The sequence below is a fragment of the Cervus elaphus genome, chromosome 3 (assembly GCF_910594005.1).
Source record: "Cervus elaphus chromosome 3, mCerEla1.1, whole genome shotgun sequence".
Taxonomy (NCBI): Eukaryota; Metazoa; Chordata; class Mammalia; order Artiodactyla; family Cervidae; genus Cervus; species Cervus elaphus.
The window spans coordinates 6,952,971-6,977,193 of record NC_057817.1 but is presented as its reverse complement, the minus strand read 5'-3'; the positions used below and the strand labels follow the sequence as shown (position 1 = coordinate 6,977,193).

The window sequence follows — 24,223 nt, the reverse complement described above, 5'->3', positions numbered from 1 at the left end:
TAAATCTAGATTATTTTTGCATGGAGTATAATTTTTAGAGGCCATTAATAACCAACTTCTGTTTGGCTTTAGTTAACAGCCTTTGACTGTCTCAACTGTTAACTTTGTTCAGATGTACATAAACACATTGCACAGGCTCAAAGAATCATTCAGGTCATTCATTTGACCATCTTTCTCCCAGGCTTGAAAGTGTCGCTGTTTTTGTAGTTTTCTTATGTGTTGTCTGACTTCAAAGGGTTATCAAGGATCACAGATAGGCATCTGGATGAATCTTTGAACTTTTCAAAACACAAGGTGGGTAAAACACACAGGAGAAAAAGAAAGGATAGTGTTCATAATAGTTGTGGCAGTGGCCTTGAGAAGTGGTGTCCCTTAGACATCTTTAGGAACCTGAACTTTTTCTGTACACTAGGTTTTCCTAGAGTGAATTTTCCTTAGCTTGCTATTCGTCTCTACTCATACCAGTGATTTATGGGCTAGTCAGGAAAGCTTCGTAATTGGATTGCCCTATTAATATAGCGTAATACATTTTCATAAAATCCTTTCGCTGCCCTTTTGTTTTTTTTTAAAGCGCGTCAGCTGACTGTTCAGATGATGCAAAATCCTCAGATTCTTGCAGCCCTTCAAGAAAGACTTGATGGTCTGGTAGAAACACCAACAGGATACATTGAAAGGTACACGTTCTTCTTTTTCATAGTCTGTCTTTCTATAATCAGCATTGCAGGTGAATATTTTTAAGGTCATCTGGGACTTAATGTATGTCACAGTGGAAAACTAATGTTCATTATAGGATTATTGGGAGTTTAAAATTTTGCTAAGTACCAATTTAGAGTTGGTCTTTTAAAGTTTATTTTGGTTCGTCTCCATAGGAAGTATATGAATCTTAAATCATCCCTGAGATTTGCTTAAGAGATTTGTTAGAAATGCAGAGAATTAGAAGAAATACAGACTTCTTATTTTTTTCATTGGTAATAAAAGTTATTAGTAATAACCCAAATATCTTATTCTGCTTCTGATATTTTTTTACACAACTTTGATTTTAAGATCTACCCACATTGCTGTCTATATGTGTCTCTAGTCAGTAGTTTCTGTGTTCCTGGTTCTCTGTGATGTATGTCCACCATGTTTCACTGTATGCTTTTTCTTTGACGGCCATCTGGATTGTCTCCAAGCCATCAACACAAATTCCATGGTGATGGTCATCCTTGTGCATGTCCTCTTAAGGTGTTGTGTGAGAGTTTCTTCGGAGTATGTACTTCCCAGTGGGATTGATAGTTATGGGGTATGCAAGCCTTCAGTACTCCAGGATATATGAAGGTTGATTTATCCTTGTGTCCTTGCCAACAGTTGGCATCATTCAGCCTTATAGTTTTTGTCTTTACCAGCCTAAGAGATGGAGGCTCTTCTTGTTTTATTTGTATTTTCTGATTTTTAATGAATTGAGTTTCTTTGCATATAATTGGGAGTGAGCCTTTTAGGTTGCTCATTTGTACCCTTTGGCCCATTCACTTTTGGAGGTTTACTGTCTTGTTTTGTAGGAGTTCTTATGTGTTCTAGATTTTAATTGTTTTTCAGTTTTAGACTTTGAAACTAATTTTTTGTGTCATTTCTATTAATTTTGTCCATGGTGTCCACCATTAAATCCTTAATTTTTATGTTCATTAAATTTTTAACCTATGTCTTGTTCTTTTGAGGATGTCTTTCCTTGCTCCTTCTATGTTTCCTATTGATTAGTTTTATCTTTTACCTTTAGACCTTGAATCCTTCTGCAGATCAGCTTTCTGTTAGTTTTTATAACACTTCCCTCCATGGTTCCTCCTTTCCTCATGTGTTTCTGTTACCTCCTTTATTAGGTATCCGATTCTCGTAAACACCTCTGTCTCTCAGCAGCACTCTTCTTGTTTCTTTGCCTGTTCTTTTGTCATCGTCCCACTTAATGTCTGTGGCTTCAGAGTATGTCTTCATATCTGATAGTGAGTTGCTTTCTCCTACCGTTTCCCACCCATCATGGAACACACTCTTAGGACTGATCTTACCATCTGTAGCCCCTTACCCCATGTATGGTTGAGGGTGAGTTTATTAGGATTTTCTTAAAAAACAGAACCTCCAAAATAAGGCAACTAAAATTTTGATAGAAATTCCACTGTCTTTTTGGTATTAAATTGTCTCATCCTTGTCCTCGTATTTATTCAGATCATATTCTGTATTTTATTACAAAGTATTCTTAGATAATTTCTCTGTATTGTTACTGTGACTATTATTTTACTTTTTACTGTATTTCCTGTCTGACTTTTTTTGACTCTTGATTTTGTTGTTCGTTGTATGTGTGTGTGTACTGTACTTGGTTGCTGAGTCGGGTCCGGATCTTTCATGACCCCATGTATTGTAGCCCCTCGGGCTGGTCTGTCCATGGGGTTTCCCAAGCAAGAATTCTGGAGTGGGTGGCCATTTCCTTTCCAACTGTTCATGGTAAAGGAGTGCTGTTGATTAGTATTAAAGTTGATTTTGTGTCCAGAAACCTTGCTATTCTTGTTGTATAGTAATTTGTTCTTTTATTTTTCCCATAGCCCCAAAGTCTCATCTGCAAACAATGGCAGTCTTAATTCTCATCTTCCACATTATATCACACCCCATGGTAATTTTTCTTTCTTAATAACATTGGCCAGGACTTTCTTTTTTTTTTTTTTTTTTTCCAGGACTTTCAATATTGTGTTAAGTATTAGCATCAAAAATGAGCATTCTAATCTTTACCAGAATTGAATATATAATCTCTTCACTAATTTGGTGTCTGTTGGTGATTTTTTTAACGGTCTTTTTGTCCTTTATAAATTGTGATGATCTTTTGACTTTTTCTTTGAATTTACTAATTATATATTAAATATATAGTTTTGGAAATATGAGTTGGGTAGTTACTTAGGGTAGGTAGTTACTTATAGGGAGTTACCTTATTCACTAGTGAAGAGAGCTTATGTGCGCTGGTAAACTAATGTCTTCAATTTCTCTTTTGTCAATTGTGGAGTTTTATATTCTAAAAATACGCATTTTATCTAGGTATCAAATTTATTAGTATATAGTTCATATTTTAAAAAAATCTAATTGTCTCTTTCATATTCTGTATTTTGTATCTTCATTAGTTTTGCCGGTTGTCTCAGTGTTTTTAAGAACAGTCTTTGATTTTCCATTTTCATACATTTTTGTTATTGCTGCTTTTTTCCCTCTTGCCTTTAACATTATTTCCTTATTTGGGTTTGCTCTATTCCTCTTTCCAGTTTCTTGATTGCATGTTTAGTTCATTTAATTTAAAAAACCTTTAACAGCTATAAAGCTTTATAAATGTTATGGGTATGTTAAGTGTGAAGATCTATATGCCAAAGTCAATAGCTTAGGCATATTAGTTGTACTGCTCAGATTCTCTTTATTTCTGCTTATTGATTAATTGCTTTATCAGTTTCTGGGATGGATGTGTAAAAAATCTTCATTCACTTAATTTATCTTATAGTAAAATGGCTTGTAATCTAGTAGCTTTATTTACCCTTATTGATCTCTTAAATTCACAAATAATGTACTTCCTGTAGGCGTCTGTTTTTTTTTTTTTCCTTCTAGGCAATAGTAAATTTTACCAAGTTTTAATTCACCCATACCTTATGTGACATCTCCTTGATTTCTTTTTTTGCTTCCTCAAAATTATTTTTAATGAATATGAGTGTCTGTGGCATATTTGTTAAAGCCTCATAGGCAATTTTTATTTTACCTTCATATCTGAAATTTTACTTGGTCTTCATATCTGAAAATTTTAGGTTCAAAGTCTTAAATATCTTAAAGATTGACTTCATTTTTTTTTCTTCTATATTGTATATTCTTGTGTTTCCTTTGAAGCCTGATGTCACTTTGATTACTTTTCCTTTATAGGTTATTTGATTTTTTCATTAACACCTTTAGAATTTAGTTTTGTCTTTGATAGTTACATGTCTCAGTAACATGTCTAGTGCTTCGAGTAAGGATTTTCATATTTCTTTAACTCTGAGAAATTTGTTATACTCATTTCTTCAAATAATCCACCTCCCTCCTCTTTTTCCGTGGCTGTTAACATTTATCATCCATGTCTCCATATCTTATAGCTTTTCTGTCTTTACCACTGCCTGTCTGAGAGCTTTTAAATCTTATGGATTTTTTTTTCCTTCAGTTGAACTTCTCATTTATCCTATTTGTTGGTTGTTTTAGTTACTGGATTTCTAATACTTAGTATTCACACCTTGTTTTAGAGTTCTTGGTCTTGTTTCATAGTATCTACCCTCCTTCATCACTTTAAATATATTTACATTCTTGTTTAAATCCTTAGTCTGTCTAATAATGCTTCAGATGCTAAATATTTCATTCTTTCGTAGTACTCTGGAACTGCCTAGTTATTCTGACCTTATTTCTCTGGCTCACTGGGCGATATCAGTTACGCCTGTGAGTATCGAGGGAGGGATGGCGGTTAGACTTTGGTTTTGACAGTCTCATGGGGTTTAGAGAGAGAGGGAGCAGGATGAGCCTGAGGAGCGCTCCAGTCACCTCAGACTCCTGGGGTTTAGAGAGAGAGAGGAGAGGATGAGCCTGAGGTGAGCTCTAGTCACCTCAGACTCCTGGGGTTTAGAGAGAGAGAGGACAGGATGAGCCTGAGGAGAGCTCTAGTCACCTCAGACTCCTGGGGTTTAGAGAGAGAGAGGACAGGATGAGCCTGAGGAGAGCTCTAGTCACCTCAGACTCCTGGGGTTTAGAGAGAGAGAGGAGAGGATGAGCCTGAGGAGAGCTCTAGTCACCTCAGACTCCTGGGGTTTAGAGAGAGAGAGGAGAGGATGAGCCTGAGGAGAGCTCTAGTCACCTCAGACTCCTGGGGTTTAGAGAGAGAGAGGAGAGGATGAGCCTGAGGAGAGCTCTAGTCACCTCAGACTCCTGGGGTTTAGAGAGAGAGAGGACAGGATGAGCCTGAGGAGAGCTCTAGTCACCTCAGGCTCTGGGCTGACGATTCCAGACAGTTTTCTTGGGAGGAAGCAGTCTACTTTGGTTGTAATCATTGTTCCTGGATTGGAGTGGGGGGAAGAGTGAGTGCTTACGGGCTCTGAGCTAGTCCAGCTTTGGTCGGCTCTTTATGTTATCCTAAGAACTGGGCTCTGTGAAGGGTGAAGCGTGAAGGGTACAGGCAATGAGCGTTGAAGGCAGATGTAGAACTTAAAAGCTTTGCTGCACAAAAGCTTTCTTCCAACTTGTCCTCACTGCTACCTACTCTGGTTATCATCACCACCCATCCCTGCCTTCAAAGTTGCAGCCCACTCACCCTGTCTGTCAGTTAAAGGCAGCCCTCGGTCTTACTCAGAATTTGCTCATGGTGTGTGTGTGTGTGTGTGTGTGTGTGTGTGTGTGTGTGTGTGTGTGTGTGTGTGTGTGTGTGTGTGTGTGTGTGTGTGTAAGGCAGCCCTCGGTCTTACTCAGAATTTGCTCATGGTGTGTGTGTGTGTGTGTGTAAGGCAGCCCTCGGTCTTACTCAGAATTTGCTCATGGTGTGTGTGTGTGTGTGTGTGTGTGTGTGTGTGTAAGGCAGCCCTCGGTCTTACTCAGAATTTGCTCATGGTGTGTGTGTGTGTGTGTGTGTGTGTGTGTGTGTGTGTGTAAGGCAGCCCTCGGTCTTACTCAGAATTTGCTCATGGTGTGTGTGTGTGTGTGTGTGTGTGTAAGGCAGCCCTCGGTCTTACTCAGAATTTGCTCATGGTGTGTGTGTGTGTGTTACTCAGAATTTGCTCATGGGGTGTGTGTGTGTGTGTGTTACTCAGAATTTGCTCATGGTGTGTGGGTGTGTGGGTGTGTGTTCTCAGTCTTACTCAGAATTTGCTCATGGTGTGTGTGTGTGTGTGTGTGTGTGTGTGTGTGTGTGTGTGTGTGTGTGTGTGTGTGTGTGTGTGTGTGTGTGTGTGTTCGGTCTTACTCAGAATTTGCTCATGGGGTGTGTGTGTGTGTGTGTGTGTGTGTGTGTGTGTGTGTGTGTGTGTGTGTGTGTGTGTTCGGTCTTACTCAGAATTTGCTCATGGTGCGTGTGTGTGTGTGTGTGTGTGTGTGTGTGTGTGTGTGTGTTTGTCAGAGAGATACAGAACCTATGGCACCTTCTTGGCTCCATAAAGTTTCTAGGGTTGATTTTTTTTTTTTTTTTTCTTGACATGTGGAGTTGAGGGTAAAGCTAGGTGACCAAGTTCTTAGACTACCTTGACAGAACATTTTACTTTCAATTGTAAGAAATAAAACTTGATACTTCAGGTTTTTGTTTTTTATTTGTTTTTACCTACCTTAAGTGGCTAGATAAGAGAATTAATTTGATTACAACAATATTGTGCTGTGATAGTTTCAAGTTGACAGCCAAGGGACTCGGCCATACATATACATGTATCCATTCTCTCCCAAATTCTCCTCTCATCCAGGCTCCACGTAACACTGAACAGAGTTCCCTGTGATACACAGTAGATCCTTGTTGGCAATCCGTTTTAAATCTAGCTATGTGTACGTGTCAATCCCAGATTTGCTAACTGTCCTTTCCCCTCATACTTTCCTTCCTCCCTGACAACCATAAGTTCATTCTCTGTGAGTCTGTTCTGTAAATAAGTTCATTTGTATCATTTCTTTTTAGATTCTACTAGAAGGGATGTCACACAATATTTCTCCTTCTGTCTGACTTATTTACCCAGTATTTCAATCTCTAGGTCCATTCGTTACGGCAGGAAATTCTAACCTGGATTTTGGATGTGTTGTACAAACTGCCTGAGTGAATGTTTTTTGGGTGTTAGAGGCATTCATAAGTTTAGTAATTTTTTTGAGGGGCTCATAAACTTAGGTGTGTATATTCTTTAAAAAAAAAAATCTATGTCCCGTAGTGGATCATATGAGTTATACTTCAGGAAAGCGGTTATTTTAAAAATCCCCCTCCCCTCTTCATAAAACACCGTGTACTTATTTAATGTAATTTCAAATTCCAAATTAAATACTGAGACTAGAAAAAAAATCATGCTGTAGGATATCGTTCTTTTTCCAGAAAGAGATATGGTCCCCTCCTTTCCCCTAATAATAATAGACACAGGTGAGATATGCAGTTGACCCTAGAATAAGGAGCTATAATCAGTGTATAACTTTATACATAGTGTATAACAGGATATAAAGAGTTGCCCTTTGTATCTGATTCCTCCATCTTCACGGATTCAACCAGCCGTACACTGTGTAGTACTGTAGTATTTACTATTGAAAAATGTCTGCATATAAGTGATTCAAACCTGTGTTCAGGGGTCAACTGTACATATTTTATTTGTGTTTATTCACTTATTTTGGCATGCCTTGTGGGATCATAGATCCCGACCAGGGATCGAACCTGTGTCCCCTGCAGTGGAAGCTCTGAGTCCTAATCACTGGACTGCCAGTGATTAGGCCAGTTGTACATATTTTAAAAAATAATTCAGGTTATCAGGATAGTCAGTTGATGACTTTTTAACTGTATGAGATAGACTGTGTTTTACACCTGAAATACCAGCACTGATGAGCTCAGTGCTAAGGTTTGATTACAATGAAAGATTTAGGATTTGTGACACAATTTACATTTTCTTACCGGTTTACTCTACCTCATTAAATTTGTTCTTCTGAAATGCTTAATGGTCATGAGGTCTGTATTTGAATGTACCTTTTGCTTCAAATAGGAAACCTGTCACTCACTAAAGGCTTCCCAGGTGGCTTAGTGGTAAAGAATCTGCCTGCCCATTCAGGAGACCTGGGTTCAATCCCTGAGCTGGGAAGATCCCCAGAGAAGGAAATGACAACCCATTCCAGTATTTTTGCCAGGAGAGGCCGTCCCATGGGCAGAGGAGCCTGGCAGGCTGCAGTCCATGGGGTCTCAAAGAATCGGACATGAATGAGCCTGCATGTTGCTAACTATGAGCGTCATTCACTAACTTTTATGCTTCAGTTTCAATATGACAAAAGTGACTTGTGTTTTACTGTGATGCTGTATAACAGATGTTTTCCAACCTTTCAGCTTGCCTAGGGTAGTTAAAAGACGAGTGAATGCTCTTAAAAACCTTCAAGTTAAATGTGCACAGATAGAAGCCAAATTCTATGAGGAAGTTCATGATCTTGAAAGAAAGTATGCTGTTCTTTATCAGCCTCTGTTTGATAAGGTAATGCTTTCTAATACTTTATTTATCTAAAATTCAAGAAGATAATAAAGCTTTGGAAATAAAAACAAACTTGTTAGACCTCTCAGCAAAATGGTTATTAAAGATATTTGGGAAAACTATCAGTAATAACAGTTTAGCTTGTGGTTTGAAGTCATTAAATCTATGAGTGTTAATGAGAAACATTTTTTAGCTTGGATGCCAGAGTTTTTATGCAAATTTTTTTTTTAATCATTTCAGCGATTTGAGATCATTAATGCCATTTATGAACCTACAGAAGAAGAATGTGAATGGAAACCAGATGAGGAAGATGAAATTTCGGTTGGTATTATCTTTAGTATGTTTTTATACTTCGGGAATTTTTTTTTTTTATTGTGAGATGGATATGAGTGCAGATGAGCCGCTGTTAGCCTGGCACTGTCTATACCAAATTTACTTTTTCCTTGTATTTTTATAGTAATTAAAGTTTATAGATTTGTATAAACTTTTACTTTGAACTTCCTGATGACATACAAAAGGATTGTTTCCATTTTTCGAGTGAGGTAGAGGCTTCTAAGTGGCCTGCCCACCTTTATAGATGGCAGAGCTGTGACACAGATCTGGTGCCCTGTTACGTGATCTCATTTCTCCAGTGTTCATGTTTTAACCTTGATTAAGAGAATATGTTTTAATTAAGAACACCAGTGAGTGAGGCAGTAAACAAGGTTTATGTTTCTTTTGCTTTTTCTCTTTACTGTGCTTAAGTCTTTTCTTTCCATGAAGCTGAAATTGTTTTCTCTACAGCTCACGGTCCTAATAGCTTTCTTTTGGGAGGGATATGGTATGGTAAGTATTTGTAGAAGTAAAGATTTGCTGTGGGTAACAGCAGTGTATACACAATTAGACTAGAATTTCTTTGGCTGAATGTTAGAATTAGTCAGTTGAAGGTTTGTTGGGTCCTGAATGTAAAACATTTTATCAAGATGTCTAATCTAGATATCCAGCACTCATTAATGCTGTCTTTTATTAAGGAGGAGCTAAAAGAAAAGGCCAAGATTGAAGATGAGAAAAAGGATGAAGAAAAAGAAGATCCCAAGGGAATTCCTGAGTTTTGGTTGACTGTTTTTAAGAATGTTGACTTGCTCAGTGATATGGTTCAGGTAATTTTATTCATAAAACACCAGTTTACCTCAGTGAGTAAACTTGTGAAATGTAAATGACTGTGATGACTGGTCTCTGTATTGTTGACTTTTATAGAATGATTGCCTTTGAGGGGAAAAGAGTGCTCCAAGGCTTATGGGAATCTTAGTTCCCCGATGAGGGATCAAACCTGGGCCCTTGACGTTGGAAGCACAGAAACCTAACCATTGGACTGCAAGGGATTTCCCAAATATGGCTTTCTTTTGAAAGAGCTGTTATTGGTAGAAGGGGAATTGCAGCTTTGATTAATGTAATCAAATAGATTACAATTCATTTCCAAAAATTAAATAATGAAACGGTTTCTTAGATAATTGCTCATTTCACTGTAATTCTCACATAGCCCTGTGCCTTTTGGTTTTAGATGGCAGAGTATGGAGGTTATGGTGGGTTGTTCTGATTGTCTCACCAGAGAGACCTTTTTCAGCCTGAAACTATTCCAAGGAATATTTGCATTGTCAAAGAACACTGTAAACATACGTGTGTGTGTGCATGCCCAGTTATATTTAAGTCTTTGGGACCCCATAGACTGTAGCCCACCAGGTTCCTCTGTCCATGGAATTTTCCAGGCAAGAATACTGGAGCGGGTTACCTTTCCCAGCTCCAGGAAATTCTTCCCGATCCAGGGCTTGAACCTTAGTCTTCCTGTGTCTCCTGCATTGACAGGCAGATTCTTTACTTACCTATTTTAATAATTGTCCTTTTCTCTGGGAAACCAATATAGATGTCACCTTTGGGAAACTTTGCCTCTCCTAATCTGAATCATTTCTTGGGCCACTTTCATCTGCATTATTACTTGTTACCTTATATTGTGATTGTTGGAAGTTAATGTCAAGAAAAAGAAACTATCTCAAAACAATGACAGCTTATTGCATTTCTGTTTTTTACTAAGGTAGTAAAGGAACAAGAAGCAACTGGAAATGGTAGCAGTTATGATCAGGAAACATTTTTGAACTAGCTTCAGTATAAGGCATAACCTGGAGAGTAAATCTTAAGGTTCATAATTATACATAAAACATCAATAAAATGTCTGTCGGTTAAATGTATATCGTCCAGTAGAAGAACACTAGTCTTAAAATGCCATTTAGATACTCGTTTTGATTTTTTTTTTTTTTTTTTAAATTTAAAGGAACATGATGAACCTATTCTGAAGCACTTGAAAGATATTAAAGTGAAGTTCTCAGATGCTGGTCAACCTATGGTAAAAGAATCTTGAAATATTTCCAGTTTTGTAGCATTAGATGTTTACAAAGTAGATCAATGGAACTTTATAAAGAAAGGTGACGTTCAACAATTAAACAAGGGAGTGAGAAGAAATTGAAACTGATATTTGGTACTTTGAATTGTTAGTCAGAATTAAAGTTCTCATGGTGATAGTTGTGATGCTGTATTTATTCCTTTTCCTCCCTCTGACTGTAAAAATCGTCCCATTTTTGATACTGAATTAAAATGTTTTAAAAATAACAGCAAAGTAACATGAATAAGAAAATGCTTATTCTGTATTGAAAAACATGTTGGAAAGTAAATAGAACAGAAGGTATTAGAGGGTCCTTACTTCATTACAGAAGAGCAGCCAACTGCTTTTCCCTGAAACCATCAGATTATGGAAAGCATGGGCAAAGGTTCTGTGGGCTTAGGATCTTACATTACACATGCTAAGGTTGGGCCTTTTCTCTGTCAGTCTAGGACTGGAAGTCCTCTGGGGAGATGGGGAGATGGAGGGAAGAAGGGAGAGATTGTTCAGCTGTACCTAACCTATTTCATAAACACGTTACTAAACGGTGTAAGCTGAACCAAGTTTTGCTCAGTTTATTTGGTGCTATATTTTGCTTTTAAGGTAATTTGGGATTTACATGACTTTTTCCTGGAATAGGACTTTGTCACTTAAAATTTTATGTTTATAAAAGTCATAGATTAAGCTTTATTTACTAAAGCATTGAAATTTTATCATGTAAAAATTTAATATAATTTTTTTTGTTTTTTTTTTAAAGAGTTTTGTCTTAGAATTTCACTTTGAACCCAATGAATATTTCACAAATGAAGTGTTGACAAAGACATATAGGATGAGGTCAGAACCAGATGATGCTGATCCCTTTTCTTTTGACGGACCAGAAATTATGGGTTGTACAGGGTGAGTTTCATTTTACTACTTTAATAGAATGCTACATCTATTTTTGTTTTACTTATGATTTGTGATATTTATTATTTTCTAGTGTGTCTGCTTGGTACACACATACATACATAGTTTATCTCCAAATATTTCAATAAAATGTTTTCTGAGAAGGGCTTACCAATTTTTGCAGGATTCTCCATGGACCATAATATTTTTCCAAAGGAGTACACATTTAAATGTATTATACTGTGAGTTTGGGGTAATTATAAACATATTTGTTGCAAAAATTTGTTTATAAATAAAAATTTCTCTCTATACTGCTACAGAAAGAAGCACAAATTTTCCCTCTAAAATTGGAAAATAAAACATTTACTTAAAAAAATGTCAACTTTCCAGCAGTTGAAAGTAAATGTGTTAATTGTGATAGACATTCTTTTGCCTTTGTTTTGGAAGGTGCCAGATAGATTGGAAAAAAGGGAAGAATGTCACTTTGAAAACGATTAAGAAGAAGCAGAAACACAAGGGGCGTGGGACAGTTCGCACTGTGACCAAGACAGTCTCTAATGACTCTTTCTTTAACTTTTTTGCCCCTCCGGAAGGTAAATAGTGCTTTACTTTGAGTATTTATGGTTGTTTTATTATAAGCTCTGTGTAACTTTTTACTCATTTGAATTTCTTTTCTCAATTTTGCAGTTCCTGAGAGTGGAGATCTGGTAAGCTGAATTGTTTATTTGTTGAATTGTTCACTATGTATAAAATTAAAGGACTGTATATAAAAAATTAAAAGACTGGTTCTCAAATGTGAGGAGTGGGAAAGTGGCTGCTAGTATTTTGTACTGAGGCTTGCAGTGCAGAGAAGAGGACCTTTACACATCTGAAAAATTACTCCGTTGAAAATGCTGTCCTATCAAAAAAAAAAAAAAAGAGAAAATGCTTTTGCTGCTTCCACTGAGAAATGGTGGGAGGCTAAAGATTTTCTTTTCTTTTGAGACTTGGAAATACTGACATGAGGGATTCAAGTTTTCAAACTATTAAGTTTTCTTCCTTATTGAAAATGGAGTGTTTTAAGTCATTTATACTGTTTACAAAACACTAACCACATTCTGCTTAGATTTCTTTCTGTGGTTATTATTCCAGTAGAAATTTGGTTTTATATATGTGATCATATAGCTGAAATGTGCTTGGCATACAGCCTGGAATGAGGAATAGCCTTAAAGAAATCTATACATGGAGTGTAGGCTAGACATGTTTTGAATTTGGCCTAAGTCTATTACCAAGTATTGATGGTAACAAAAAACAGTCTTGAGTAGTTATGGATAGAACATCTCTGTCTGGGATTAGAATTTTTCCTTGAAAGTCTTCTCCCCTAACCCTTTGGTGTTTTGTTGTTGTTACTAGAGTGGATTGTGTTAATGGATCAAAAATAAACATTCAGGATTTCACAGAATATTTACTCATTGTTTACTATCACAGAATTGGAACTTTAGTTTTATGGAATAATTTTAAATTTGAATGTCAGCAGCATTTCTATGCTGTACTTTGCCGTTAAGTAGTAATCTGAGATTGACTTAGTCTTTATCAAGTAGGACTTGGTGACATTTGGCACTACCCAGCTGCTTGGATAAGTCTCTTTCAGAAAGTATGAAGTGATCCTCTCTGGTCTATATTATGTGCCATATACATTATTTTATTTATAAGAGCCTAAGTTCGTTACTATTATTCCATTCGGTGTTTTCAATAATATCTTTAAAAGAAAATTGAGGTCATATAGCAAAGTTGCTATTGTAACTTTTAAACTAGAGGAAACTAAGCAATGATCAGTAGGTACACTGACCTCCTAACATTTTCTTTTTATTAAAAACCTGTAAACCTGAGGCACATGTAGATGACTATTTGATCATGCACACATGAGCTAGTTTTAAGTGTTTAAAGTGAAGTTGAGCGTTTCTATGAATGATTTAAACCGAGCAGTCCCACATATTTGAGATTTAGTAAGTTCATACATTTTGTGCGTCTGTTTTTCTTTAAAAGGATGATGATTCTGAAGCCATCCTCGCTGCAGACTTTGAAATTGGTCACTTTTTACGTGAGCGTATAATCCCAAGATCAGTGTTATACTTCACTGGAGAAGCTATTGAAGATGATGACGATGATGTGAGTGAATCTGAATCCTGCAGTGAAATCCTTTGGTGCGGGTGTGGTAGTCAGAACTGGTGAGAGGTTTAATGAATAGATGGAGCTGTTAAAAAGCAAGACAGAATAATTCAAAATTAGGCTGATTACTTACATCCTTTTTGGTAACTTTTTTGAATTGTTTTAAACAGATTCTGTTAGAATCTTTGTGCTTGGTTTATTGTAGCTTTTATTTTCCTACTATTAGGAAGGCTACTTTGCAATAGTAAAACTTCAGTATGTTGGGTTACTCTTGTAATTCCATTACATGTTTTTGACCAAACAAATCATAACCTTGGACATTTTTGAATTCTGATATAAAAATCTTTATTAGAAAGCATAGAATTTTTATTCATAGAAATACAAAGGAACAATTTAAGGTAAAAATAGGATGTTCTCCAATATTTTGGACATCTTTCTTGTTAAGTGGCAATCATTCAAATAGGCTTTAGGTCCTTTTTTTTTACATACTGAAATATTTACAGTCATAGTTACCTGATCATACTTTACCCATGATTATCCTGTGTTCTTTATTTTTAAGTTGTCAAGTTTAGATCGTAGCACTGAGCTGGGTGATTCATGTAGCTATTGTCCTTGTTTTAATCAGTTGCCAAACGAAGTATTTTTTCCTTTTTTTAGACATTAGTGGATACAGTGGTGGATATTAAGTAAATGCTACTTTCAGATGTTTGTTAGCTTCATTCAAACGTCATCTTTTTTTCCCTTTTTTAGTATGATGAAGAAGGTGAAGAAGCGGATGAGGTAATGTTTACCAAATGAGCAAATAATTCTCAGTTTAACACATTGAGAAGCAAATTGAGTGACTTATGTATTCAATTGGTATATTCATTATTCCATGATAAGGGATAAAAACGTTTTTTGGAAAAACGTGGTTTTAGAATTCTACATCCAAGCAATGTATGTATGAGGTTTCAATAAATAAACTGCAAAACTCAGAACACTTTTTTTATTTCAAATAATTCTGTTCTGCTGCAGGGTTATCAGCTCTTTGAAGAAGTCAAAAGCTGCAGTAAACTTTTTCAACGTTGGCTGCAGTAAATCTTTTCAATAAAACCTGTCTGGATGTCTCAAGTTGTGTTGGGAAATTTTTCATATTAGAAGCTTTCAAATTAAATTGCATTGTCACCAAACTCTGTAATCATGAAAAGTCTGTTGACTTATAGAGTAACTTGTACTAAATTCTCCCTACATTATGAGCCATTTCTTCCTACTGTGTACCTACTTCATGGATGCATTTTGAACTTTAATATAGGAAGGGGAAGAAGAAGGAGATGAGGAAAATGATCCAGACTATGACCCAAAGGTGAGCAAAATTAGTGCTGTTTTCTGTTCAATTTAAGGCAGGTTAAATATGAGTTGATGTTTCTGAATATAAAGTTCCTTTTTGCCCATTAAAGTCTTTAATAAATCTCTCCTCACTGGCATATCAACAGTACGAGTAATTTCAATACCTTTCTGAAGAAACTTTATTTTTGGTTCTGACCTTAACGTTTTTCATAGTTTCAGCCTGAATAGCCCTAGGATTCTATTTTAATGGTGCCTTATCTTGGGGCATTTTTAAGCATTCAGAATTACTTAGCTGGTGTTTAGGATGTTTTCTTTCCAAAGGAAAGCTTATTAACAGTTTTTAAATAATCTGAATGCAGCAGTGCACAGAAACAGGGGCGCAATACTATTAGGTTCTCCCAGTCACCTCTTTTCTCCACATCTGAGTCCTAGTAGGAGGTTGTCATCTCAGGGTTAGTAAAGGACTTTATCTCCTACAAAATGCTTGGTTTGTTAACAGGATTCACTAGAAACTTCCACTTTCTCTTTAATGCATTTATTCATTGGCTTATGCTATAAAATACCCAGAAGACGCTTTAACCTAGTCATCAGGTAAGAGAGGGTAGTTAAAAAATCAAATATTCTGACATGTCTGAATTGGTCTTAACAGCTAAATATGAATGAAATTAGTATTTTTGAAAGGCAAAAACAATTGGTGATATGACTTAGAATTTGTTTGACTGTTTTAAGATTATACTTTAATGTGTTTCACTTTATGGAGTTCATTCTACACTGTAAAATTCGGACTTTGTTTCAGCATTTTCGTGACTCTGTAATATTTGAATGAATAATTTGCTATCATTACTGTATCATTTTTTTTTAATTTGGCAAAAATTTTGACAGAACAGTGAGATAATGTGATAATTAAAATAATTATTATTGAAAAATTACCTGAAGCAGATAGAAAAAGATAGATTGACTTGTTGTTTTCCTTTAACAGAAGGATCAAAACCCAGCAGAGTGCAAGCAGCAGTGAAGCAGGATGTATGTGGCCTTGAGGATAACCTGCACTGTAATAGCCTAAACACAACTCTTATTTACTTACAGCCTTATGTTTTTGTATTTTCTTGGTAGACTCAGAAGTTTTTTTTAAAGGAAAGGAACTGATATTTTAAAGACCAAATTTGTTCTACTTAACATTTTAACTAGTTTTTCTGCCAGCTGCATCGAATGCACAGAATCTCTCACGCATGTTTGTCCGTTGCTATATAGTTTGGTTCTTCTTGGAGTATTTTTATCGTGTAACTGTTAGATTAAAGCTATGAAAATGAACAGAACTGTGAAATGAACCAGATTTTTTTGTCTTGCTAAGTTTTTTTCCTGAAGAACCAAAGTATTTTTTCAGCTGGTTGAATGGGTTTAAGTTTGCTTGCAAGAGCTGTGCCTTTCATTACTTTATAACAGAAATACAATGACTTACATTAAGACAATTCATCATTTAAAAAGCAAAACTTGTCAAGTAAAGTATATGGTTAAGAATTTCCAGTAAGACTACACCTGATAATTTAGATTAACAGGTTTTTGTATGTCAGGTGACATTAGTTACTATAAGAAAAGCTTATTAACTAATAGTGTGGTTGTTGGTTATCATAGGGAGGTGAATAAAACCTAGTATTTTCAGAAGTTATGCCTCATTATTTTTAATTGTACTTCTAAAATTTAACCTCCATTAACTAAGCATCTTTTCTTTGTGGTAGGATCTACCTTCTGCTTTCCTGGAAAGGATGAATTTACATCATTTGACAAGCCTATTTCAAGTTTTTTGTTTGTTTGTTTGTTTGCTCATTTTTGTTTTTGCAGCCTAAAATAAAAATGTCATATAATTTTAGTTCTCAAAAGATAATGTCTTAATTTTGTACTAATTCAGGTAGAAGCAGAGGCCTAGCTTTAATTATGTACCCAGTTTACCATATTACTGAAGAAAAGGGTGCCAAATTTGGAAGAGGTACTGCTGTATCTACTAATAAGAAAGTATTTTAAAAAAAGATAAATTCTTAAAAGATTTAATGGTTCTCATAGAAAGAGTAAAAAGTTAAATTCATTTCCTTTGGTCGTAACTAGACTGAGGGCCCCGAGCCTTACAGTCAGTTCCAGTTCTTACTGCTTAAAGTGTGTCACTACTTACCCTTGCCTTTTGTCTGACTCTGTATTAAAATGGGTAGTACTGTTGACTCAACTACCTCACAGACGTGTTAAGGCATATTAAGTTAAAAATTTTATGAAATGTTTCTCGGTTGCATTAAAAACTCAAAACTTTGGACCTGTTGTACCATAAGTATGTGATAGTCAACATCTTAATTATACCAAGGCTTGATATGAATAGTTAAACTGGTAAACCAAGTATAAGTACCTTTATTCTGGATCCAGTTGGGCAACATTTGTAGATCTTTGTGTGGCTCCTATTTTAACAAAAGTAGGTAATGAGCAGCTGTTTCAAGGGGTCCTAGGATTTTTTCCAGCTATTTTAATTGTGACTATATTGTAGTAAATACTACAGATGTCATGGAACTAAAGTGGAAATAAGACCATTGTTAGAGGCGGAAAATGCCATTAAATTAGGGACTGTAGAGCCACATTTAAAATACCTCAGGCTAAATACTGTTACTTTTGGGGATGAATATTAAAGGTTTGACAGAGTGGACTAATTGGGTTATAATTATAGGAAAGCCTAGAATTCCTGGTTTTAATAAAATTACATTGGGCTCATTTTTAGAGGTGATAGAGCTTCTGTTTTAAAAATTTAGTATTAAGGTCTCAGAATATAAACACATTTTGTTATTTGTATAGTACTATCCATTCCTCCTGAGATTTTAAGTACCTACTGGAAATCCTTAACCAGTTGCAGTAGTTCATAAAAAATGCCATGAAAACACCTTCTGTTTTTCCTCTTCATTTTCAAAATGATTTTGCTTGTTTTAATTAGACATTCTGCAGTGATTTTTTTTTTTGTACCCATAGCTCATTTGAACACAGCTTCTTCTGAACTAAAAAATTTTAATCTGAAGATAGAATCCCATTTTTAATGAACTTAAAAGTAGCAGCAAAACTCTTCCTTTAGGAAATAGCAGTTGCCAAAGTGAAGAGATAGATAACTATTTCTTGTTATATTGGGGGAATATGGTCTGCAGAGGAATTTTTTTTTTTAAATAAAGTTGGAGTTTCAAGGGATATCAGTGTTCATCAATGCCATCTCTCCAGTTTCAAGATGGTTCTATTCCATTTTAGAAATTTGACATATGTAATTTGAAATCCTTAATAAAATTTGCATTTAATTTTATAAAATGTACTGGTGATATTTTGGGTCGTTTTTGAAAAAGAATGAGTATATATACTTCTTTTTAAGAAGAAGAGTGAAGATATTTTAGGCTATTCTGTGCTTAGGCCATGATGGCCTGTAAAATATGTAATTTTAAGAGCAGCCTCCCAAGCCCTGCTAAGTGGAGTTTGTTTGGAAGATTGGAAAGGAAAGAATTTTATGTTCTGCAGATTATGCTTTCAGTTACTACAGATGTTCTTGAGGCCCTTCGGATTCTGTCTTTACATTTTCAGTTTCTACTTTTCTTTAGTCCAGGCTGTGACTACCAAAAAGTTCTCTCATTTCTTTCTAGAAATGGTAAAATCCCATATGAATACCTCCAAAATAATACACTTAAGATTTTTTTCTATTTTTATGGTTACTCAAATATGGTAGTAAGCAGAGAACAACAGTTCCATAAATGGATTAGGTTTTCGTTTAACATGGCTCTCTGAAAGCAACCTAGTTCACTGAAGCGGTATTAGTATTTATGTGACATAAAAATGTCATTTAATTGGCTTACATAGCAGTACTTTAAAAAATGGGATTCTACCTCTTATTTCTTTTTAACACATTTAATAGCAACACATAAACCTTAAAAGGACACATTAGACTTGAAGAAATATTTTCATTCTGTGAACAGGTTAATGGTATTGATTGGTAGATGATGAGGTCTTTAAGATAACTGAATTAACTGTTTATATTACTGCTGCTTGTAAAAACCATATGACTTTGTGGGTTATCTGAGTTGTAGGCCATTCCCATCACTGAATAATAAAACTTTTGAATTGTTTGTGAAACCTCATCATACCATGCAGAAATACTAAAACTATTTACTATTCAGATATTCTTTGAATGCTTGGTTTTAGGGCTTGGTTTAGAGTTTGAGTCCTATTTTTAATGAGTTAGTCTTATAAAAATTTTAGCCTTTATATTTTTGACTAAGTCAAGCCAAATGTTTTAAATGTACAGAATTAATGGATAGTATAGAACAAGCATACATTCTTTATAGGAACCTTAGGAAAAAGAAATCACATGCTAATGTAGTTTTTAATCTTCTGCACTGTATATATAATTGTGAACTGGATTTTTGTTTTGAAAATACATGTTTATAATTTAGGTAGTTTGCTGCTTAAAGCACTAAGTCTCTAATAGCTGAAAAGTAAATGTAAATGAAAATGGTGAAATTAACATAGATATATATATAGTGGTGATTTTGTATACTAGTTTAAAAGTCCAGATGCTAAAAATTTAACTTGGAGGAAAAGCCAAGTTCTTGGACTAATTAAGGATTGCTTACTGACTTCAGAGAAATGGGAACATCTTTGTTGGGATGTGGAATTACTTTTAAGGATAAATGTTTATTAGGAAAGTTGATGTATTCAGTTAATTATATTTTCAAAAATACAATATAAGCTGTATCTTTTGTTCAATTTGACATTATACTGTACTTTGTTTTTCAGCTTTTTAAAAAATTGAGGTATTGACTAATTTTCTCAAGTGTGGAATAAATAAGAAATGAAGCCTAACAACTTAGCAACAATAAATTGCCAGCAGGAAATAAGTTGGTAATCATATTGCTTAATTTTCACATTGAAAAGTGATAGTTTATAGCTTTTGTAGAGCTTCATTATTTTGAAACTCAGCACCTCTAGCCTCCCACCTGCCTGGCCTGAGCAGGTGCGATAGCCTCGAGCGCTGCTTTCCCTGCGGTTGGCAGGGCTGCTTTCCCTGCGGTTGGCGGGGCCGCCGCCTCTGCCTCGCGCCCTGTGAACTGCCTGCTGCTCAGCGGTCGCAGCCAGCCGTGGGCTGCAGTCCGGGCCTCAGGAGGTGAGCTCGCGGGAGGCCCGCTGCTGCATCTGTTCGCTTCTGCCACCCTGGCTCCTCAGAAAGGCGGTTTTAAATTTAGAAACAAGTAACTGCGTATAAGGGCTGAAAAACGCCAGTGCCAGAAGCGGACAGGTCTCATATATCAAGAATTAGTGGTGGTAATACTCAAAGTGTTTTTTATTCATGAACTTCAGGTAGTTGTGGTTTAGAAACTTTGATGGAGTGGTCCTGTCTGCTAAAACACTCAAATCTTGTGCTTTTAGCTGGGAGCACATATCTGTGTAGCAAGGGATGGAGGAGGGTAGAGCAGCTGAAGGTGAGCAGGGACCGGGAAGGTCCTGAAGGAGGGCTGTCCTCAGCGCCTGCCAGGCAGCACGGGAGCGGGAGGCTTATGGGGACCGAGCCATGGGTGGCTCCAGGCGGTGACGCCGCCGAGGACGGCTTTAAGACATGCTGTGACCGGGCCAACTGTGAAGAACATTGGGGCTGGTTAGAGGCTAGGACTAAAGTTAGCGCAGTGTGTCAAAGTAAGGGGAAGACAGGCTCAAGGCTATCTGCAATGCATCTGCTTAAATTGCCAGGTTGCTTTTTGTGGGGGAGCCTTTATCAATATTGCAACTTTTAACTCTAAAATTAGAATCTTTAAAAGAATTCCTGCATATTCTTTGACACAAAATCACCATTTATTGACTTTCGACATGGTTCTAAATTTATGTATATATCTTTTTCCTAAGCTATTTGGCAATGTTGTAGACATTGTGCACCTTTATCTCTAAACTGTGTTTTCAGTAGGATGAAATTCACAGTACAATTAATCAAAATCAGAAAGTTTTACAACATACAATTCATTTTGACGCTTAAATCATCTCAGGTTAGATCAGTGGTATCCTTTGACAGCTGGTCCCTGTGTGCTTTCTGGGTGTCCCATCATTTGCACACTTACTTGCATACTTGATAGCTCAAAAAGATTTTCTGCACTTCAATCTCAAAACTCATCGCTAAGTCATGCGTGACCCCATGGACTGTGGCCCGCCAGACTTCTCTGTCCAAGGGGTTCTCCAGGCAAGGTTGGGTTGCCGTTTCCACTGCCCAGGGGATCTTCCTTGATCAGGGATTGGAACCCATGTATGTCTCCCGCATCACGTGCATTGCAAGCAAATTCTTTACCACTGAGCCACCAGGGAAGTCCTTTCTGGGTTTATCATGGACTTTCTGGTCCCACCTCTGAAACTGGCTGTTTTCCCCAAGGACTCCTGGTTCCCTTCATTGGGAACTATACTTGGAAACCAAGTCTAGATGGTGAGTTTGCTTGTTCCTGGGATGTTCTTTTTTCTAGGTCCTTTCAGGTGACAGTCTGAGGAAATATAGTAAAACCTTAGCACACACTGAAACCTCAAAGTTAATCCAACATATTAGGATTTTATTCTAGCCTTACTCTAGTAATTAAAATTGTAATTACCTTCGAACAGGTAGGGTTGGTAATAGCTGATCCAGCTGGGAATTATAGGTGAGGTTGCTCCATAGGAATAAGAAACCATGAATAAAAGTGGCTCAGACTAGACTAAAAACCTTGCAGCCCTAAACAAGTACTGTAATCATCCATTTTTAATGAGTATGGGAATAAAGAAACAGTTGATACATTGGGTAGTAGAATGGTTAAATAGTTTGGAGTTCATTTACCGCTTGTTCTTTCAGCTTCATTGTTTTGATGCATTGTGGGCACTGAGAACACATTTATTGAAGTAGTGCAAAAGTACATAGAACCTGATAGACATGTTTTAACACATCATGACACAATAAACGTGTCTCCTAAACATAAGAAAACCTAGAATTTGGTTTGGATCATCTTGGGTAATTGATTCTGACAGTTTCAAAATTAGGTTTTTTTTTTTTTTCTGTTTTGATGTTTGGTTGGTTCTAAAGGCAGAATGGCTCTTGGCTAAGAGGTGGCCCTCCTTGGTGTACAAAAGAACCCTGAGACTAAGACTGGATAATAAATATAAATCTGTGTCCCCATTTTGAGGGGTTTTTGTTATATAAAGGTAAAAATAGAAAAAAATAATTTGTTACCCTTACGTAAAGTCAGTTTTTAAAGTTAATATTTTTTAAATGCTGATTTATTTCCCTTTGTTAAATCCAGAAATCATATAGAGTAAAATTAAATGAAGTTTTGTTGATACCTCTTGCTCCAAAACTTCCAAGCTGTCGTGACTCAGCCCATCCGTCTCCATCCCTAACATTTATTTCCCTTGATTCCTGGACGTGGTGGGTGGACAGTGAGACGTGTCTGTTTTCAGTCCAGATGTGGTTTTAAACTTGGATCAGGCTTGTTGTCTTTGCTATTCAGTTGCTTTGGTGAGTAGACCCAGAATCTTTAGAACGGCTTGAGTGTCAGCAGCCCGTCCTGTGTGACTTGTATTTCTGTTCTGTTTCAGTTATGCCTGGCTGTCTTTTCTTTCACTTCCTTCTACTGAGTCTTGTGTGTGTTTATCTCATTAGCTCAACAGTCTCTTTTTTCATTGAATTAACATGTACTTTATTTGGTTTCTTAGTTCTTACCTGGTTTTGACAGTTCAAGAACTACTGTAGGAATGCTTGTTTACTACTGGATTCCCTAACTTCTGATCTGGGGCCAGGAAGATGATAGGTGTACAGAAATTTTTTGTGCAACAAATGCATCAAACAATTAGGGTTTATCTGGTCGCCTACCAGTTTACCACCCATAATACTGAATGGGGCCGTGTAGTAGATGAAGTGATTGATTCTCAGTTCAGTCACTTCAGTCAGCCAAGATGCTCTAAGATCCTTTGTAGTTGTCACGTTTCTGCCTACTGACTACATACTGACTTGTTTTGAGAAAACCAGTAAAACCACAAAACTAGGCTGTGTATATTCTGTCATCTCAGTGGGAGTGTGGAGAGTTGAATCAATGGTGGTTGCAGTTACCTAGTACTATAATACGTAACAGAACCACTCTTCAAATGTAGAGCATCAAGATTTCTTTTTGCTGACTGCGCTTGAGTAGTTCATTTTCACTCTACAGAGCATCAGGGGGCAGCTTGGAAGGCTGGGGACTAGACTCAGGTGGTCAGTGCTGGATGGGACCTCATCTGGGATGTGGCCAGAACCCTTCCTGGACTCCGTAGCATGATGGCTGGGTTTTAAGAATTAGGCAGTTTTATCCTTTCCAAGGCCTACCCTGGGAAGTCATCTCTTCAGTACTCTTGGTTACAGTCAAACCTACCGAAGTTTAATGGAAGAGGTCTCAACATCTTGCTGGAGAAATGATAAAATTTGGGGAAGGTGAGAGGAACTGGAATCTTGTAGTGACCATAATTTGTCTTTAGAAAATACAGTTGGCTATAATAGTATTGATAAAAGCTGCAAAGGTTTCCCAAATGTGTTAAAACATGAAGAAAGGTTAAATTATATATTGTATGCCTATTTATGGAGAAAGAACATTTTACTTTATCATACTGGACTCAATTTGAATTTATCTGGACAATCAAGATTAGTAAGGTCAGACATGGTAGCTCAGGCAGTAAAGAATCCCCCCTGCAATGTGGGAGATCTGGGTTCCAACCCTGTGTTGGGAAGATCCCCTGGAGGAGGGCATAGCTACCCACTTGTATTCTTGCCTGGAGAATCCCCATGGACAGAGGTTCCTGGCAGGCTACAGTCCATGGGGTTGCAAAGATTACCAGATGTAGACATAATTAGGTCATTCTGGATCATGATCATGTCAAGCTTGATTGGTAAAAGAACCTTAAATGCTAGGTATAAATGACCATACAAAGTTCAGTCACCAAGTCCTGTCCGACTCCTTGTGACTCCATGAACTGCGGCACGCCAGGCTTCCCTGTCCTTACAATTTTTAGCATAATTTCTGTTGTCATTTCAAAAGTCCACTTTTTAAAAAAATTATTTTATTTATTTTAATTAGAGGCTAGTTACAATATTGTATTGGGTTTTTGAAAGCATCCATTTGCCACTAATAACTAACAAAAAGTTAGACATCATTTCTCTGTTGTTGATGTTCAGTTGCTAAGTCATGTCTGACTCTGTGACCCCATGGACTGCAGCATGCCAGGCTTCCCTGTCCTTCAC

General features: G+C 36.6%; 1 protein-coding gene across 7 annotated transcripts in view; it reads left to right on the top strand.

Annotated features, from left to right (window-relative positions):
- Positions 1 to 18,277, top strand: part of NAP1L1 (nucleosome assembly protein 1 like 1) — a 36,988-nt gene extending 18,711 nt beyond the window's left edge. For 2 of the 7 annotated variants that reach the window (XM_043879835.1, XM_043879842.1), the window contains 13 exons: positions 572 to 674; positions 8,045 to 8,186; positions 8,424 to 8,504; positions 9,194 to 9,322; positions 10,489 to 10,560; positions 11,351 to 11,490; positions 11,926 to 12,071; positions 12,166 to 12,185; positions 13,504 to 13,626; positions 14,377 to 14,406; positions 14,918 to 14,968; positions 15,932 to 16,003; positions 16,689 to 18,277. In XM_043879835.1, the coding sequence (XP_043735770.1) occupies positions 572 to 674; positions 8,045 to 8,186; positions 8,424 to 8,504; positions 9,194 to 9,322; positions 10,489 to 10,560; positions 11,351 to 11,490; positions 11,926 to 12,071; positions 12,166 to 12,185; positions 13,504 to 13,626; positions 14,377 to 14,406; positions 14,918 to 14,968; positions 15,932 to 15,967 (1,073 nt within the window). In that variant the 3' untranslated portion in view covers positions 15,968 to 16,003; positions 16,689 to 18,277. Of the gene's footprint in view, positions 1 to 571; positions 675 to 8,044; positions 8,187 to 8,423; positions 8,505 to 9,193; positions 9,323 to 10,488; positions 10,561 to 11,350; positions 11,491 to 11,925; positions 12,072 to 12,165; positions 12,186 to 13,503; positions 13,627 to 14,376; positions 14,407 to 14,640; positions 14,737 to 14,917; positions 14,969 to 15,931; positions 16,004 to 16,688 lie in introns of those variants that run through there. The other 5 variants (XM_043879867.1, XM_043879877.1, XM_043879858.1 and 2 more) reach the window with 3 other exon arrangements.
- Positions 18,278 to 24,223: the final 5,946 nt, after the last annotated feature.